The 18,147-nt window shown below is 42.1% G+C and overlaps 1 protein-coding gene across 5 annotated transcripts in view; it reads right to left on the reverse strand.

The window, feature by feature from the left end:
- Positions 1-18,147, reverse strand: part of GARNL3 (GTPase activating Rap/RanGAP domain like 3) — a 151,003-nt gene that overhangs the window by 62,682 nt on the left and 70,174 nt on the right. For all 5 annotated transcript variants that reach the window (XM_059073186.2, XM_067040683.1, XM_067040684.1 and 2 more), the window contains 2 exons: positions 8,366-8,465; positions 6,420-6,538 (listed from right to left, as the gene is read on the reverse strand). In XM_059073186.2, coding sequence (XP_058929169.2) covers positions 6,420-6,538; positions 8,366-8,465 — 219 coding nt within the window. The remainder of the gene's footprint in view (positions 1-6,419; positions 6,539-8,365; positions 8,466-18,147) is intronic.

Genomic DNA, 18,147 nt, shown 5'->3' on the forward strand with positions numbered 1-18,147 from the left:
GGTGGAATTCACTGCTGTGGAACAGAATAAAGAAAAATAAAGAATGAAAAGAAATGAAGACAGCCTAAGAGACCTCTGGGACAACATTAAATGCAACAACATTCACATTATAGGGGTCCCAGAAGGAGAAGAGAGAGAGAAAAGACCCAAGAAAATATTTGAAGAGATTATAGTCAAAAACTTCCCTAACATGGGAAAGGAAATAGCCACCCAAGTCCAGGAAGCACAGCAAGTCCCATACAGGATAAACCCAAGGAGAAACACGCCGAGACACATAGTAATCAAATTGGCAAAAATTAAAGACAAAGAAAAATTATTGAAAGCAGCAAGGGAAAAATGACAAATACCATACAAGGGAACTCCCATAAGGTTAACAGCTGATTTCTCAGCAGAAACTCTACAAGCCAGAAGGGAGTGGCATGATATACTTAAAGTGATGAAAGGGAAGACCCTACAACCAAGATTACTCTACCGGCAAGAATCTCATTCAGATTCGATGGAGAAATCAAAAGCTTTACAGACAAGCAAAAGCTCAGAGAATTCAGCACCACCAAACCAGCTGTACAACAAATGCTAAAGGAACTTCTCTAAGTGGGAAACACAAGAGAAGAAAAGGACCTACAAAAACAAACCCAAAACAATTAAGAAAATGGTCATAGGAACATACATATTGATAATTACTTTAAACGTGAATGGATTAAATGCTCCAACCAAAAGACACAGGCTTGCTGAATGGATACAAAAGCAAGACCCATATATATGCTGTCTACAAGAGACCCACTTCAGACCTAGGGACACGTATGTAACTGAAGGGATTGAAAGTGAGGGGATGGAAAAAGATATCCCATGCAAATGGAAATCAAAAGAAAGTTGGAGTAGCAATACTCATATCAGATAAAATAGACTTTAAAATAAAGAATGTTACAAGAGACAAGGAAGGACACTACATGATGATCAAGGGATCAATCCAAGAAGATGATATAACAATTATAAATATATATGCATGCAACATAGGAGCACCTCAATACATAAGGCAACTGTTAACAGCTATAAAAGAGGAAATTGACAGTAACACAGTAATAGTGGGGGATTTTAACACCTCACAGACACCAATGGACAGATCATCCAAAATGAAAATAAATAAGGAAACAGAAGCTTTAAATGACACAACAGACCAGATAGATTTAATTGATACTTATAGGACATTCCATCCAAAAACAGCAGATTACACTTTCTCCTCAAGTGTGCATGGAACATTCTCCAGGATAGATCACATCTTGGGTCACAAATCAAGGCTCAGTAAATTTAAGAAAATTGAAATCATATCAAGCATCTTTTCTGACCACAATGCTATGAGATTAGAAATGAATTATAGGGAATAAACCCGTAAAAAACACAAATACATGGAGGTTAAACAATATGTTACTAAATAACCAAAAGGTCACTGAAGAAATCAAAGAGGAAATCAAAAAGTACCTGGAGACAAATGACAATGAAAACACGACGATCCAAAACCTATGGGATGTAGCAAAAGCAGTTCTAAGAGGGAAGTTTATAGTGATACAAGCCTACCTCAAGAAGCAAGAAAAATCTTAAATAAACAATCTAACCTTACACCTAAAGGAGCTAGAGAAAGAAGAACAAACAAAACCCAAAGTTAGCAGAAGGAAAGAAATAAAAAAGATCAGAGCAGAAATAAATGACATAGAAACAAAGAAAACAAAGCAAAGATCAATAAAACTAAAAGCTGGTACTTTAAGAATATAAATAAAACTGATAAACCATTAGCCAGACTCATCAAGAAAAAGAGGGAGAGGACTCACTCAGATCAATAAAATTAGAAATGAAAAAGGATAAGTTAAAACAGACAACACAGAAATACAAAGCATCCTAAGAGACTACTACAAGCAGCTCTATGCCAATAAAATGGACAACCTGGAAGAAATGGACAAATTCTTAGAAAAGTATAACCTTCCAAGACTGAACCAGGAAGAAAAAGAAAATATGAACAGACCAATCACAAGTAATGAAATTGAAACTGTGATTAAAAATCTTCCAACAAACAAAAGTTCAGGACCAGATGGCTTCACAGGTGAATTCTATCAAACATTTAGAGAAGAGCTAACACCCATCCTTCTCAAACTCTTCCAAAAAATTGTGGAGGAAGGAACACTCGCAAACTCATTCTATGAGGCCACCATCACCCTGATACCAAAATCAGACAAAGATACTACAAAAAAAGAAAATTACAGACCAATATCACTGAGGAATATAGACGCAAAAATCCTCAACAAAATACTAGCAAACAGAATCGAACAACACATTAAAAGGATCATACACCATGATCAAGTGGGATTTATCCCAGGGATGCAAGGATTCTTCAATATACGCAAATCAATCAATGTGATGCACCATATTAACAAATTGAAGAATAAAAACCATATGATCATGGGCTTCCCTGGTGGTGCAGTGGTTTAGAATCTGCCTGCCAATGCAGGGGATATGGGTTCGAGCCCTGGTCTGGAAGGATCCCACATGCTGCGGAGTGGCTAGGCCTGTGAGCCACAACTACTGAGCCTGCGCGTCTGGAGCTTGTGCTCCGCAACGGGAGAGGCCGTGACAGTGAGAGGCCCATGCACTGCGATTAAGGGTGGCCCCCACTCACTGCAACTAGAAAAAGCCCAAGCATAGAAACGAAGACCCAACACAGCCAAAAATAAATAAATAAATTTATAAAAAACAAACAAACAAAAAACCCCCATATGATCAGCTAAATAGATGCAGAAAGAGCTTTTGACAAAATTCAACACCAATTTATGACAAAAACTCTCCAGAAAGTGGGCACAGAGGGAACCTACCTCAACATAATAAAGGCCATATATGACAAACCCACAGCCAACATTGTTCTCAATGGTGAAAAACTGAAACCATTTCCTCTAAGATCAGGAACAAGACAAGGGTGTCCACTCTCGCCACTCTTATGCAACATAGTTTTGGAAGTCCTACCTAGCCACGGCAACCAGAGAAGAAAAAGAAATAAAAGGAATACCAATTGGAATAGAAGAAATAAAACTGTCACTGTTTGGAGATGACATGATTCTATACATAGAGAATACTAAGATGCCACCAGAAAACTACTAGAGTTAATCAATGAATTTGGTAAAGTTGCAGGATACAAAATTAATGCACAGAAATCTCTTGCATTCCTATACACTAATGATGAAAAATCTGAAAGAGAAATTAAGGAAACACTCCCAGTTACCACTGCAACGAAGAGAATAAAATACCTAGGAATAGACCTACCTAGGGAGACAAAAGATCTGTATGCAGAAAACTATAAGACACCGGTGAAAGAAATTAAAGATGATACCAACAGATGGAGAGATATACCATGTTCTTGGATTGGAAGAATCAATATTGTGAAAATGACTATATTACCCAAAGCAATCTACAGATTCAGTGCAATCCCTATCAAAATACCAATGGCATTTTTTATGGAACTAGAAGAAAAAATCTTAAAATTTGTATGGAGACACAAAAGACCCCGAATAGCCAAAGCAGTCTTGAGGGGAAAAAACGGAGCTGGAGGAATCAGACTCCCTGACTTCAAACTATACTACAAAGCTACAGTAATCAAGACAATATGGCACTGGCACAAAAAGAGGAACATAGATCAATGGAACAAGATAGAAAGCCCAGAGATAAACCCACGCACCTATGGTCAACTAATCTATGAGAAAGGAGGCAAGGATATACAATGGAGAAAAGACAGTCTCTTCAATAAGTGGTGTTGGGAAAACGGGACAGATACATATAAAAGAATGAAATTAGAACACTCTCTAACACCATACACAAAAATAAACTCAAAATGGATTAGGGACCTAAATGTAAGACCGGACACTATAAAACTCTTAGAGGAAAACATAGGAAGAACACTCTTTGACATAAATCACAGCAAGATCTTTTTTGATCCACCTCCTAGAGTAATGGAAATAGAAACAAAAATAAACAAATGGGACCTAATGAAACTTCAAAGCTTTTGCACAGCAAAGGAAACCATAAACAAGGTGATAAGACAGCCCTCAGAATGGGAGAAAATATATGCAAACAAATCAACAGACAAAGGATTAATCTCCAAAATACATAAACAGCTCATGCAGCTCAATATTTAAAAAACAAACAACCCAATCCAAAAATGGGCAGAAGACCTAAATAGACATTTCTCCAAAGAAGACATACAGATGGCCAAGAAGCACATAAAAAGCTGCTGAACATCACTAATTATTAGAGAAATGCAAATCAAAACTACAATGAGGTATCACCTCACACCAGTTAGAATGGGCATCATCAGAAAATCTACAAACAACAAATGCTGGAGAGGGTGTGGAGAAAAGGGAACCCTCCTGCACTGTTGGTGGGAATGTAAATTGATATATTCTATTTGTATGAATGTATCAAGTCACTATGGAGAACAGTATGGAGGTTCCTTAAAAAACTAAAAATGGAATTACCGTATGACTGAGCAATACCACTACTGGGCATATACCCTGAGAAAACCATAATTCAAAAAGACACATGCACCGCAATGTTCATTGCAGCACTATTTACAATAGCCAGGACATGCAGGCAACCTAAGTGTCCATCAATAGATGAATGGATAAAGAAGATGTGGTACATATACACAATGGAATATTACTCAGCCATAAAAAGGAATGAAATTGGGTCATTTGTTTAGACGTGGATGGATCTAGAGACTGTCATACAGAGTGAAGTAAGTCAGAAAGAGAACAACAAATATCGTATATTAACGCATATAGGTGGAACCTAGAAAAATGGTACAGATGAACCGGTTTGCAGGGCAGAAATAGAGACACAGATGTAGAGAACAAATGTATGGACACCAAGTGGGGAAAGTGGCGGGGGTGGTGGTGGTGGTGGTGGGATGAATTGGGATTGACATGTATACACTGATGTGTATAAAATTGATGACTAATAAGAACCTGCTGTGTGAGAGAGTGGCAGGGACATATAGACACTACCAAATGTAAAACAGATAGCTAGTGGGAAGCTGCCGCATAGCACAGGGAGATCACCTCTGTGCTTTGTGACCACCTAGAGGGGTGGGAGAGAGGGTGACGCAAGAGGGAAGAGATATGGGAACATATGTATATGTATAACTGATTCACTTTGTTGTAAAGGAAAAACTAACACACTATTGTAAAACAGTTATACTCCAATAAAGATGTTAAAAAAAAAAGAACCTGCTGTATATATATATTTTAAAAATCAGCATGCAATTATTTAAATACTGGATTTCAACAAACGTACCCATCAAGTGGGACCACCGAATAATAGAACTAACATTTTCTAAGTGTGGTTTTTTTTTATTGCTTTTTAAATTATACACCGTACTCACCAATTCAAGAATAAGGTGTTTTAACCTTTAGGCACCTAACCAGTTTTAAGATTTGATGACTTGGGACACTGGGTTAATTTTCAAGCAAGATCTCACTTCAGGTAGTCTTGTTAGTGCTCACCACGCTGTGAGCCATAGCCCAGAACTTTCCCCATTTTACAAAGAAGAAAATGGAGGCTCAGAGGGCATGAGCAATTTTCTCAAATTCACACAAAATGAGCTTGTTATTGAGGTGATTTGACCCTAGTTTGCTTAACTCCAAACCCTTTGCTCTTTCTAGTGTTGATATGGTCTCTAAAAAGTTCTCTGAGAAGCAAAGAAAAAAAGAAACAAGAGAAGAAGATAATGAGCAAAGGTAAAAGATGAAAGACAGGTCGAATATAAGAATTACAAGAAAAAATTCAGAACAGGAAAAGAAGCAACACCAATGAACATAAAAAAACCTACCTGAGCTAAAGAAAGACCTGCGTCCTCGAGTTGAAAGGGCTTGCTTTCAGCCCGCTGTCCCCAGCTCAGTGCCCAGAGCCCACCGTGGGCAGGAGGTACTTGTTAGATCTCGGGTTGCTTTTCTACACCATGAAATTGATGAAAGGAGCTAAGCCTCAAAGAAATCCTAGAAGCACAGCTGATTCAGCAGTTGAGCAACTGACGCGTGGCGACAGGAGCCCCCGGGGCTGTGCCCGTGTAACAGTGTATTACATTCCTCCCATAAGTCTCCTTTCTTTTAGTTGAAGGTGTCCCAGCTCGTCACTTTCAGCATCAGTAACAGCGGTAATAATACAGTCGTGTATTCTGAGAGAGCAGAGACTGAGGGGAATGAACACATCTACTTAGTGGCTTATGTAGGAAAAGTTGCTCTTAAACTCAGAGTGTGAGGGTCTCCCCTGTGAACAGGATAATCTTCAGTAGCCAAACTCAAAAACTCTAGTAGAAAAAGGCTGACAGTGACACTGACTAAACTCTGGAGTGGTGCTGAAACTCCAGGCGCAGGTCTGATACTCACTGTTTTCCTCCAAAGGATTGCACGGTATTGAGGGACACGCTGATTGTTTTGGTCAGAGAGGGTCACCGACAGGAAGAAGGGGCTCTTCTCTGCATCATTTCCAATGTAGTTCTGATGGACTGGAAAAGAGGCAGGTTCAGAACAGGGAAGATGCAGCCGGGGAGCGGCAGGTAGCAGACAGCCCTTCCCACGGATCGGAGAACAGTCATCTCCAGCCCAGCTCGGGACAGAACCTGGTGACTCTATCCTAATCATGCTCTCCTGTTCCCCTTGCCAGGAATGGGCTCAGGAATGAACATGTGACCCAATTCTGGCCAATGAGACAGGAGGAAACGTGTGTCAAGGGGTTTCTGAAAGGGCTTCCTCACTCCTGAAGATGGACTTCTTTTCCCCTGGACACGGGGGTGTCTAGAAGTGATGCCTGGAATTGCTGCAACCATCCTGTGACCCTGAGGAAGGCCAGCATGGATGACATCACTGAGCCTCTGACTCCACCAACCCCAGAGCCTGCCCTACTTCTGGGTCTCTTGCTGTCTCCCTTATTGTTTAAGCCCGTTGAGACATCTGAAGGCATCCAAACAGATGGCACCACTTTTCTCTGAAGTCATCACTACTCCAGGCAGTATGCTTTCACGCATTTGGGAAGATAGCAACTTTCCCCCAATTTCTTTCTTTTTTTGTTTTTTGCGGTACACGGGCCTCTCACTGTTGTGGCCTCTCCTGTTGCGGAGCACAGGCTCCGGACGTGCAGGCTCAGCAGCCATGGCTCACGGGCCCAGCCGCTCCACAGCATGTGGGATACTCCCAGACTGGGGCACGAACCCGCGTCCCCTGCATTGGCAGGTGGACTCTCAACCACTGTGCCACCGGGGAAGCCCAATTTCTTTCTTTATAAAGAGATATGTCTTGCCAAATAAGAGAACTTCTTGGAATAATACAGTATCCGATTTTTAAAATGACATCATTTGGGTCTGCTCACTCTCATTTTATAGCTCAAGTATCACATCTTCTACAAATAAAGGCATTAGCCTGATAAGCAATTTATTTAACCCATTTCTAATCCTGCCATAGTGATTATTCTTCCATTCCCATTGCCTTCTGTCGCTAACCACGCTCCTGTTTTCCACCTTTGCATATATGTTCACATGAGCCCTTCGCTTCAGATGGACATCACTACTCATGCCAGAGCTCTTGGTACGTGCCAGGCACCAGGCTTACTGGGCCTCACTGACACTTCTGTTCAAGCCTCCTAGGTGTGTACTAGTAGGACCCCCACTTTACAGATAAGGAATTAGGACTCAGAGGAGTGGGAGTAACTAGTGTTCAGGTCCTATGTTGATAACGGCAGAACCAGGACTCAAACAGTCTATAGTCTCCACGAGGGCAGGGATCACAGCTGCCTTTGCAAGAGCACGTTGCCTGGCATATGGCAAGTGATAAACAAATCCTGGTCACCAGAGCCTACAGCGTAAAGCCTCTCTGCTCTGCATTGGCCCTGGAGCTCAGGGAATCGTTTCTCCCCCTCACTGCCTTGAACTAAGTGTTCAAGGCCCACTACAGACCGGGTACGTGCCTTGTTAAGTCTAAAATTGTTTTGTGCCCTGCAAATTCTTCTCATCTTGCAAATCACTCATTCATACTATCTAATCCTCTTTAACTCTCCAGGGACAAAAACAACTGGCAAAAACTAACTAAATAAAAAATTTAAAGATAAAAATAAAAAATAAAATATAAATAACAAATTTAAAACGGAGGAAAACCTACTAGGGCTGAATCTTCAAAGCTTACAAATCTACAAAGCTTACAACTGACCTCGAAATGAAATGCCCTGACCTCAGTGTCCCTAAGCTGATAAGTTCCACACGTACAGGGTACCAGAAATTATACCAACACTAATTTTCATTCTGAATGTCCTTTCTTCCCAACCACTGTAATGACATAATTACCTTGTCCTAAAAAATACTTGAAATACCATCTGGTGTGGTATTCTGGGTTCTCTAAGTGCACGTCTGTCCTTCGCCAAGTGCCTGGCAGAGCAGTTGCATTCTGTAATAGAACAAGGTTATGCCATTAAGAGGCTTATTTAGAAAGTAAACAAGGTAGCAATGAACCAGATGCCAAAGAACCAGAAAGGTCACTGTTAAAAGTGTACAAACAGGGCTGTAACCACATGTTCTCATTAGAAAAGACACCTGTCTAAATCCACATCATAGAAACGTTCTGAAGGTCCTTGGGGTGTAGGAAAGAGCACCAGGTGAACCAGTGAGTTAAGCGATTTCTAACTTGAGCGTAACTTGAGTTTAAAGTTTTTCTCCTTTCTGGGCCGAAGCTTCCACAACATTTGGGAGTTGGTGCCCGCAGAGGCAAGCCCTTCTGTTTGTTACCCTGTAACAGGCACATTTCACCTGGAACACATCTCGGCAGCATTTTATGTGAGTTCATATTCTTTGTAGAATTTCAAAAATTTACTGTAACTCAATTAATGTGGAAAATATGGATAAACATAACGAATAATCTGAATCCTCTATCCAGATATAATCATTATTAATGATTTGATATGGTTTCCTCAAATTTTTCCCCTACATGTACATATGTACTTTTCTTACCAAAATGGAATCATACTGAATATACAGTTTGAAACTCCATTGACATCTACATTGTGCCCTGTGTGTAAGACAGACTGCTGGAACATTCTTTTCTCATTCTGACATGCCTCTAGTGATTTATTGGATGCCTGTGGTCAGTTTCTTTATCATGTTGAAGAAGTTCCCTTCAATTCCAAGTTTATAAAGCGGTTTTCTCAGAAATGAATATTAAATTTTACTGAAAGTTTTTTTTTTTTGGCAACTACTTAGCGAATAGGTTAAATGGGGGAAATCATAGTCATGTAATAAATTATACCACTGGCTCTTCTTATACTGAACGGTTCTTAGCTTTCTGGAAGACACCCTTATAGGTATTCTGTTGATATACTGTATTGCTGGATTTTTAAAAATGACTTATGTATCCTATTTGTTGGTGAGATGAATCTGTAGGTTTCTTTTCATTATATATTTCTGTCATGCTTTCAGGGTTATATTACTCTATAAAGTGAATTAGGATGCTTTCTGTCTTTCTCATTGCTCTGGAAATAATGACACTCACGGAAAGAGCTCTAAGTGCCAAGTATTAGGCCGCACACTTTACATGAATTATCTCCATAGTATCTCCACCAACTCATGAGATAGAGTTGATTTTATCCCCTTACTTTCAGATGAGGAAATTGATGCTTAGATAATTTAAGTATGTTGCTTAAGGTTGCAGAAATAATAAGCAGTGGAGCTAAAACAAATCAGTTCCAATGTCAGAGTGTTTTTTTTTCTTTTTTTAAATCTTAACCATTACATCATCTTCTGAGTCTTTTATTTAATGTTATGCCTTTTTAATCTATCAAGGGTTTTAAAAAGTAGGTTAAAATTCTTAGTATTATTGTGGCTTTATTGAATTTTCTTGACTTTAAAAAAGTCAGCGATATATATATATATATCCCCCCACACCCACACCCATATATATACATTTTTATTTGGCAGTGATTTTAAACTTAATAAAAGTTGCAAGAATAAGAAGAGTGCAAAAAGCATCTGTATGCCCTTTACCAGATTCACCAACTGCTAACATTTTATCCCATTATTCACTTGTTCACTACTCTCTATCCCTCTATACACACACACACACACACACACACACACACACACACACACACTTTTTCCCGAATCATTTAAGACTAAATTGCATAAATAATAGCCCTTTATTCCTAAATACTTCAATGTGTATTTCCCAAGAATAGGAGTATCTTCTTACATAACCACCATAAATCCTAACTATTTTAAGTATGGCCTATTTTATAGAGGATTTCAAAGATACAGAAACTTCCTATAGCATTTTAAGGTGACAGTTACACAGGAACACAGTATTTACTTGACATCAGCAAGAATGTTAGAAGGAAATATTCTGATGAGCACATTTTCCAGACAATCAAAATTTAACATTGCAAACACCAATACTAATTTTATCCCTTTTAGATAATCATTTGCTAAAAGGTATTATGCAGTAATGAACTCAATTCTTCTATGCTGCAGATGTGCCTGAACATGCCCACAGGGTTGAATGGGTCTTGAGACTGAGAAATCCTGAATCACTTCTGCATCAAATTCCAAAGCCCACAAATGCTCCTTGTTGCATTCCTTGTTTTGTTTTGTTTGTTTGTTTGTTTATTTTTTGCGGTACGAGGGACTCTCACTGTTGTGTCCTCTCCTGTTGCGGAGCACAGGCTCTGGACGCGCAGGCTCAGCGGCCATGGCTCACGGGCCCAGCCGCTCCGCGGCACGTGGGATCTTCCCGGACCGGGGCACGAACCCGCATCCCTGCATCGGCAGGCGGACTCTCAATCACTGCTCCACCAGGGAAGCCCTTCTGTTTTGTTTAACCACATTTATACTTGTGGGATGTGAAGGATGAAGACTGTATATGGCCAGGATATTGTGAAGAGAATTTAACCAAAATCCATGTATAACACCCCCATTTTATCTGAATGTTCTCTAATATTTGACTTTAAGCAGGGAGTCCACACAACACAAGCACTCAGGCTACAAATGAGATCCATAGTTTTATATAATGCTTGTGATTTTTCAGAGTCTCTTCCAGAGTGAGTTTAATTAATGAATGAATGCTTTTAAACTGACTTTCCTTCACTTTCTAGGTTAAATTGCTGAAAGAACACTGACAATAAAGAAGATGTATTAAAAAAAAAACTAACAAATTTTTAACTGCAAATATAAATATAAGCTGGTTGAAAAAAGTTAAATCATACAAAAATTAAAATGCTTTCTTCCCCCCAACCCCCATGTCCTAATCTACTTCCTTGCCATATAATAACCATGTTACCAGATTGGTTTGGATAGTCCCAGGTCTTTTTATGCATCTACAAAAATGTGTCTCTACATACATATACACATTCACATACCTATACATATATTTACATACATATGTATATATACACACATAATCTGTTTTCATAAATGGGATAGTATTATAGGTATTACACTGAAACTTATTTTTTCAATAAAAAAAGAAATCTTAGAAGTATTTCTGTTAGTACATACAGATCTACCTTGTTCCTTTTAACAACTATATAGTTTTTTAAAAAAATTGAACACTTCAGTTGAGTGTAGATGTGTAAAATATGTAAACATAAAAGGGTAGAAAGTTAAGGTCCTCTAACTTCTTCCCTGACCTCCTATTTCCACTCCAGAAGCAATTACTATTAAATTCTTAGGTAACCTTTTGGAAATTTTCTTGAATATTGACAAGCAAGTTTATCTTTTTTGTTGTTTTTAAGGAAATGGGATGATATCATACGAATCATTCTGGAACTTGCTTTTATGTCTAGCACTGTATGGTAAATGTTTTTCTATGGTATTACATTTACCTGTACTTCATTCTTTCTAACAGCTACTAAGCATTCCAGTGTCTAAATCATAATTTTCAAAATCATTCCTCTACTGATGGAAACTGATGTTGCTTCCAAGTGTTTTTATTTGTTATTTTTTTATTTTAAAATAACGCTACAATACACATCCCAGCAGTCGAACTGCTGGTCAAATGGTATACACATTTTTATTGATTGCTAATTGCCTTCCCCAAAGACTGTACTCATTTACATGTCCCCCAACAGTGTGTAAGAGAATCCTCCCCAGGCTAAGGAAGAGATCTATAAAAAGCTGAAAGATTGTCCCCTCTGCTCCACCATATACTAATTGATACATACAAGTGAGCTGTAAGGGAGGTTTCCAGGGATCTACCCGAGGGTCACAGTCATTTTAATTAATAATCTGAATGAGCACACAGATGGCAGGATAAGCACATCTGAAGGTAATATAAAGTTTCTCACTGGGTTAGCTAATAGGACAGGTGACAGAATCAAGATGTCAAAAAAAACTCTTGACAATTACCAATTACAGGACACACTAATGAGATTAAATTCAGTGTGGACAATGCAAAATCCTACATTTAGGTACAAATACAAATTGTACAAGTAAGGGTGGGGAAGGCCAGGTGCTGCAAAGTAGGAATTCTCTCTCTTTTTTACCCAGTAGGAGATCGAGGCTCCGTGACACTGAGTCATAAACTGGTAAGTGGTAGAGCTGAGGTCTGAACCCAGGTTTGCTTGACTCCAAAATTGTCTCCACTATACCATGATGTTGCCTCACAGCTAAATAACAGCACATGTGAAAAAGACTGGAGTTGGGTGTAGCACATTGTAGGTCCGTAATGAGTCCTCGGGCGTGTGCACAGCTCACGGGAAGGGGATGAACCGGCCTCACTCTGTGGCCGTGAGGTGCACCTGGAGCCAGGTGTTCATTTCGGAGCACTTCCACCTAAAAGGTCCATTAACCACCTCACATGTGTCCAAGGAGCAGCAGGGGGCGTGATGATAAGTGGAACTGAGTCCATGTCTTAGGAGAAAAACAGCAGATGTCTTGGAATGCTTGAAGGCCTATCATGCTGAAGAAGGCTCAGCCTTACACTATGGGCTCCAGAAACCATAAATAGAAACTCTGAGTGGAAAATATAGACAGATGAATTCTGTTCAATAAAAAGAACTTTCTAGCAATGAGAGATGCCGAAAAAATGGATGTAACTTTAGGGCTGTGGTATAATGGGAAATTTATATTTCGGCTTTGCCTCTGGCTCCTGGCACAGAACTCCTAAAGCCCTTGGCACTTCCTGAGACATAAGGGTGACAGGAGCATCTTTTGCTCCAATGAGGCAACTCTTGGTGGGCCCCTAGCTAGCTTCAGGATGGGGTTGGTAGCTAGAAAGACCAAGCTTGATTAGAAGCTTGGCGCTTTCAGCCCCACCCTGCAAACTTTCGGGAGGGGAGAGGGGCTGGAGATTGAATGAATTAATCAACCATACCCACGTGAGCTTCTGGGTTGGCGACTGTATCAAGGTGCTGGGAGGGTGGTGCACCCAAAGAGGGCAGGGGAGCTTTGTGCCCCCATCCCCCATCCCTTGCCCTCTGCATCTCTTCCATTTGGCTCTTCCCAAGTTGTATCCTTTGTAATAAATGGGTATGGTAAGTAAAGTGCTTTCCAGAGTTCTGTGAGTCATTTCAGTGAATTACTGAACCCGAGGAGGGGGGTTATGGGAACCCCTAACTTTGTAGCCAAGTTAGACGGATGTGTGGGTACCCTGGGGACCTGATACTCGCCACCGGAGTCTGAAATGAGGGCAGCGTGTGGAACTAAGCCTGAAACCAGTGGAGTCTGACGCTAGCTCCAGGTGGTTACGGTCAGAATTGAACTGAATTGTAGGAGACTTAGTTGGTGAGGGAACTGGCTGGTGTCCAGAGGCAAAAAGCCTATCAAGGGGGGAGTAAGTTTCCCATCACTGGAAATATATTCAGGCAGGTACAGATGAGCTAACTGTTGGCAAAGTTGTTGCAGGGGTTCATGCCTTGGGTGGAGGACGGGCCTAGATGAACTCTACGGCAGGAAGGTGTGGTCCACGGATGGGTGCTGATCTGCCAACAGTCTGTGATGAAGTAGACAGCAGTGGAGAGCAAGTCTTAGGGGGTTAGCTTCCCTAAACAGAACCCAGACCAATCCGGGTGTTACTGAATTTGGTAGTGAGTTGGATGGGGGGGTGCTGCAGAACGGTCATACGTAGTAGGACCACAGAGAGTCCTGCAACAGATTGGAAATAAAAAAGCAGGCCCTTCACCACACACAGTCTGAGAAGCACTGCTCGGAGCCTGGGCCTCACCGTGACGTCCTTATGACACGCCCCCTGTGTGTTTTCTCCACAGGAGTTACCAAAATTTGCAATCATCCTATGTATCTGTGTTATTTATTGACCACTCTCCTGCCCGTCTGTGAGCCCACGGGGGCAGGGACCTTAGCAGTCAGCAGTCCTGTTCATTCCCGCGTCACCAGCGCTCCGCCCGTCTGGCGCCGAGAAGCGATCCTGCGTGTGGGTTGAATGAATGACTTGATGTATTATAGGAATAGCGCTCCTGGTATAACTTATGTTTTTGGTAATGGTGAGCTAGGTTATTCGACCAAACCTCCCACTGAAGAAACTAAAAGCATTAGACAAATATTAAAGTCATCTCCTTAAAAGCACTGGAGAGCTTACAAGATAGTAAGGAATTACAGTCAAAACAAAGGCAAGTGGGAACCTGGAGAGGTAAGTGGAGCATGGAAATTCTCTTTAGCTTGAAGATATCTATCGATCCTGGAAAAATTACTCTTGGGTTTTGGTGACCTCAAGAGGCAAGAGGGCAAAGAATCAAACCCCCAGGATCCACTGAAGTAGGTAAGTCTATAGGAGACCCACCCCACATTAAGCTGGGACCCCAAAGGGTTACACATTCAAGAAAAGAGTGAACCGGAAGAGACCACCTCTACCCCACAGACTCCAAGGAAGCCTGCCACAGTGCTGAGTGGAGGAGTGTCTCTGAGGTGCCGTGACCACAGGCCAGCCTTCATGTAAAGTTGCAGCTCCATCCTGTATCTTGGCCTAAAGAGTTTAAAAAGTTTCAAGCTGGGACTTTAGTTTAAAGGTGTCTGGCAAAAGCAAGTGCAAACCCTCCCTCTGATTCTGACACCAATTCTAATATGTGGTTTCCCTCCACACCACCAAGCAATTCTCCGACACCAGCTGGGTGTCCTGTAATTCAACTCAATTCTGACACTGTCTACCTGAAGACAGTGTCGGATCCCACAGGTTAAGGGCTCAGTCCTACAAGACTGCTTCTGACATCTGCAACTTCCGATGCGAACTGCAAATCCTGGTGGTCGCCCGTGCTTCTGATCAACTGGCTATAGATTGAAGGTTCCCATGACCCTCTCCTTGGGTTTGATTAATTTGCTAGAGCACAGACCTCAGAGGAACACTTGACTACTTAGATCACCAGTTTATCATAAAAGGACATAACTCAGGAACAGCCAGATGGAAGAGATGAGTGGGGCACGGTATGTGGGCGTGGGGGGTGCTGTGGAGGGCCCATGCTCTCCGAGCCGGCCACTCTTCTGGCATCCCCAGGTGTTCACGCATCTGGAAGCTCTCTAAATGCTGCCCTCCCAAGTTCTTATGGAGGCTGCATCCCACAGTTACGACTGATTAAATCACTGGGGGTTGAACTCACTCTCCAGTCCCTCTCCCCTCCCAGGAGGCTGGGGTTGGACTGAAGCACTAACCCTCTAATCATGTGGTTGGTTCCTCTGGTCACCAGCCCCCATCCTTAGGAAACGTAGGGGCTTTCCAGAAGTCACTCATTAACATAACAAAAGACACCATAAACACTCACATTACTTAGAAAATTCCAAGGGTTTTAGGAGCTCTGTGCCAGGAAGAGGTACGAAGACCAAATATGTATTTTTTATAAATCACAGGATCACACTCTGTACCAAAAGGCAACGCATCCTAAGGCTTATATTATTCCTAAAAAAGTCATCTTCAAGAACAACAAACAGCACACAATCAGGCAGCCAAGCACACAGAGGAGCACGGTACACCGTGAGAATATGCCAGGGGAAAAATCTAACAGACAGAGGACCACAAAAACCCTCACACATTGGAATTCTCAGTCACAGATAATAAAACCATTATACTGACTATGTTTAAAGAAATAAAAGACAAATTTGACATTATCCGAAGGGAAGAGTAAACTGTAAAGAGTGACCAAGCAACCCCGGGTTAGGCAATGGTTTCTCAGATACGGTAGGAGAAGCACAAGCAACAGAACACAAAATAGATGAACTAGATATTAGCAAATTAAGAGACTTTTATGCTTCAAGGGACACAATCAAGAAAGTGAGAACACCACCTAAGGAATGGGAGAAAATTTTGGCAAATCATATATCTGATAAGGGTCTAGTAGCCATTCTGTATCGATGCAACAATAAAAGGAAAATTAACTCGGCAATGAAATTGCTTTGCAATTTGTTCACGGGTTTGAAAAACTTCAAGCAGCGTGTTGAGCCTTCGAATGCACTAACTGCTTTAACAAACCCAGAGCAAGCCAGGTTTTTTTTCCTCTGAGTCTCACGTTCCTCCACGGTCTTTCACCAGGCCGGGCGCTGGCACTGGCCAGAGCTTTTAACTGAAGACCATGGATATAAAACCCAGCCAAGGTGCTCCAATGGAGCACTCATGCTCGGCGGCTTTGGCGGAAACACAATTTAAAACGGTATTTGAGCCCACAGGAGCAATCTGAGACAGGGCTGCGCTTTGAATGCAACAGACCACGAGGATCTGTTAAATCAGTAACTCCACCAAATGATTCCAAACGTGTTGAGTGAACCGCCCGTGGCCACACTGTTGGTGAGTTGTGGGGCCATGATTTGAACCCCAGCAGCCTGACTCTGGAGCCACTGTTGCCCATGATCTGCCACAGGTGATTTCCAGTCCCTGACCTTGTCCTCTGGCATGTGGCATGGCCAGATGACAGGGCCAGGCAGGAGTGTTTGATTAACCAAAGTGCGTGGTGATCCTAGGACTGCAGGAAGGCTCCGTTTATGTTTTTCTGGGGAGTTGTGGATTTCCTCTAGACACTGGTCTTGGCAGGGGCCAGAGTTGTACTTATGTGGGGTGGGGAAAGCCAGTACAGTTTGTTCATTTCGGGCTGGGCTGAAGTTCTGTAAAATTTTGGTAGCAGAAAGATGTGTTGCGGTACAGCAACCTCTGGTATCTTCGGTACTTAGGTGTTCAAAGTAGATACTCGGCCTGGCGGCTACTAGCTTTCTGAGCACTGGAGAATGAGGACTCGCTGCTTTTGCTCCTGACTTAGCTCTTGGGACACCCTTGGCTGCTTGAGTCTGGGAGGATAAGACTGTCTTGTCTCAGGAGCAGGACCGTTTGGGGAGGGCTGTTTCCAAGCTTCGGAAGCAAATTTCCCTGGGAGTTCTTTCTTCTATGCAGGTCAGTTGACATCATTCTGGATAAGAAGTATGTGGGCACCTATTCAGGGGTCCAGCCCAAGGGGGGTCCTGCCCCCTTTGCCTCACAGCAATGGTGAGGGTACCACGTCTGGGTGAAGGGCTTTGCTAAGTTAAGGCAAAGGTGAAGATGAGCAACAACTTCCGAATGCCGTGGCTTTCAAGTTAAATCCATAGCCCGTCACCAAGAACGTGATCAAGGAAGTGGTCAGGAGGGCAGGGCTGGCCACACAGCACCACTTGTGGGGACAAGAACAACCATTATTACTATCAAAGCTCTCGCTCACTGAACTCTCGCTATACACTGGGCAGAGCGCTAACTGCTTTAAAAGCTTAGCTCACTGAACCCTCTCGATAATCCCAAGGCCGTCTCCTCCTTACAGATGAAGAATCTGGGCTTCCGAAAGGCTGGTTACTTGCCTAGGGTCGCACAGCTAGGAGGTGGGGGAGCTGGAACTTGAACCCAGGCTGGCCTGATGCCAAGGCTGGCGGTGCTGAAGCACTGCAATGGGCCGCCTCTCAGAGAAGCAGCAAAGAAGAAAAAACTGGGGGGCTTAGATAGGACTCAGCAATTCTGGGGGTAGACTCCAAGGGATGGAGCGGGCAGTGGAAGCTTTAACAAAGAAAGGCCAGCAAGGCGAGTCCCTGTGGCCTAGGGCGAGGGTGGCCAGCAGAGCCCAGAAGGAGGGCTTGGGCCCAAGCAGCGGCAGACAGGAATGGCCTCCTTTCTCGGTGTCTTCTCTGAA

Source organism: Kogia breviceps, chromosome 8 (genome assembly GCF_026419965.1).
Source record: "Kogia breviceps isolate mKogBre1 chromosome 8, mKogBre1 haplotype 1, whole genome shotgun sequence".
NCBI lineage: Eukaryota > Metazoa > Chordata > Mammalia > Artiodactyla > Physeteridae > Kogia > Kogia breviceps.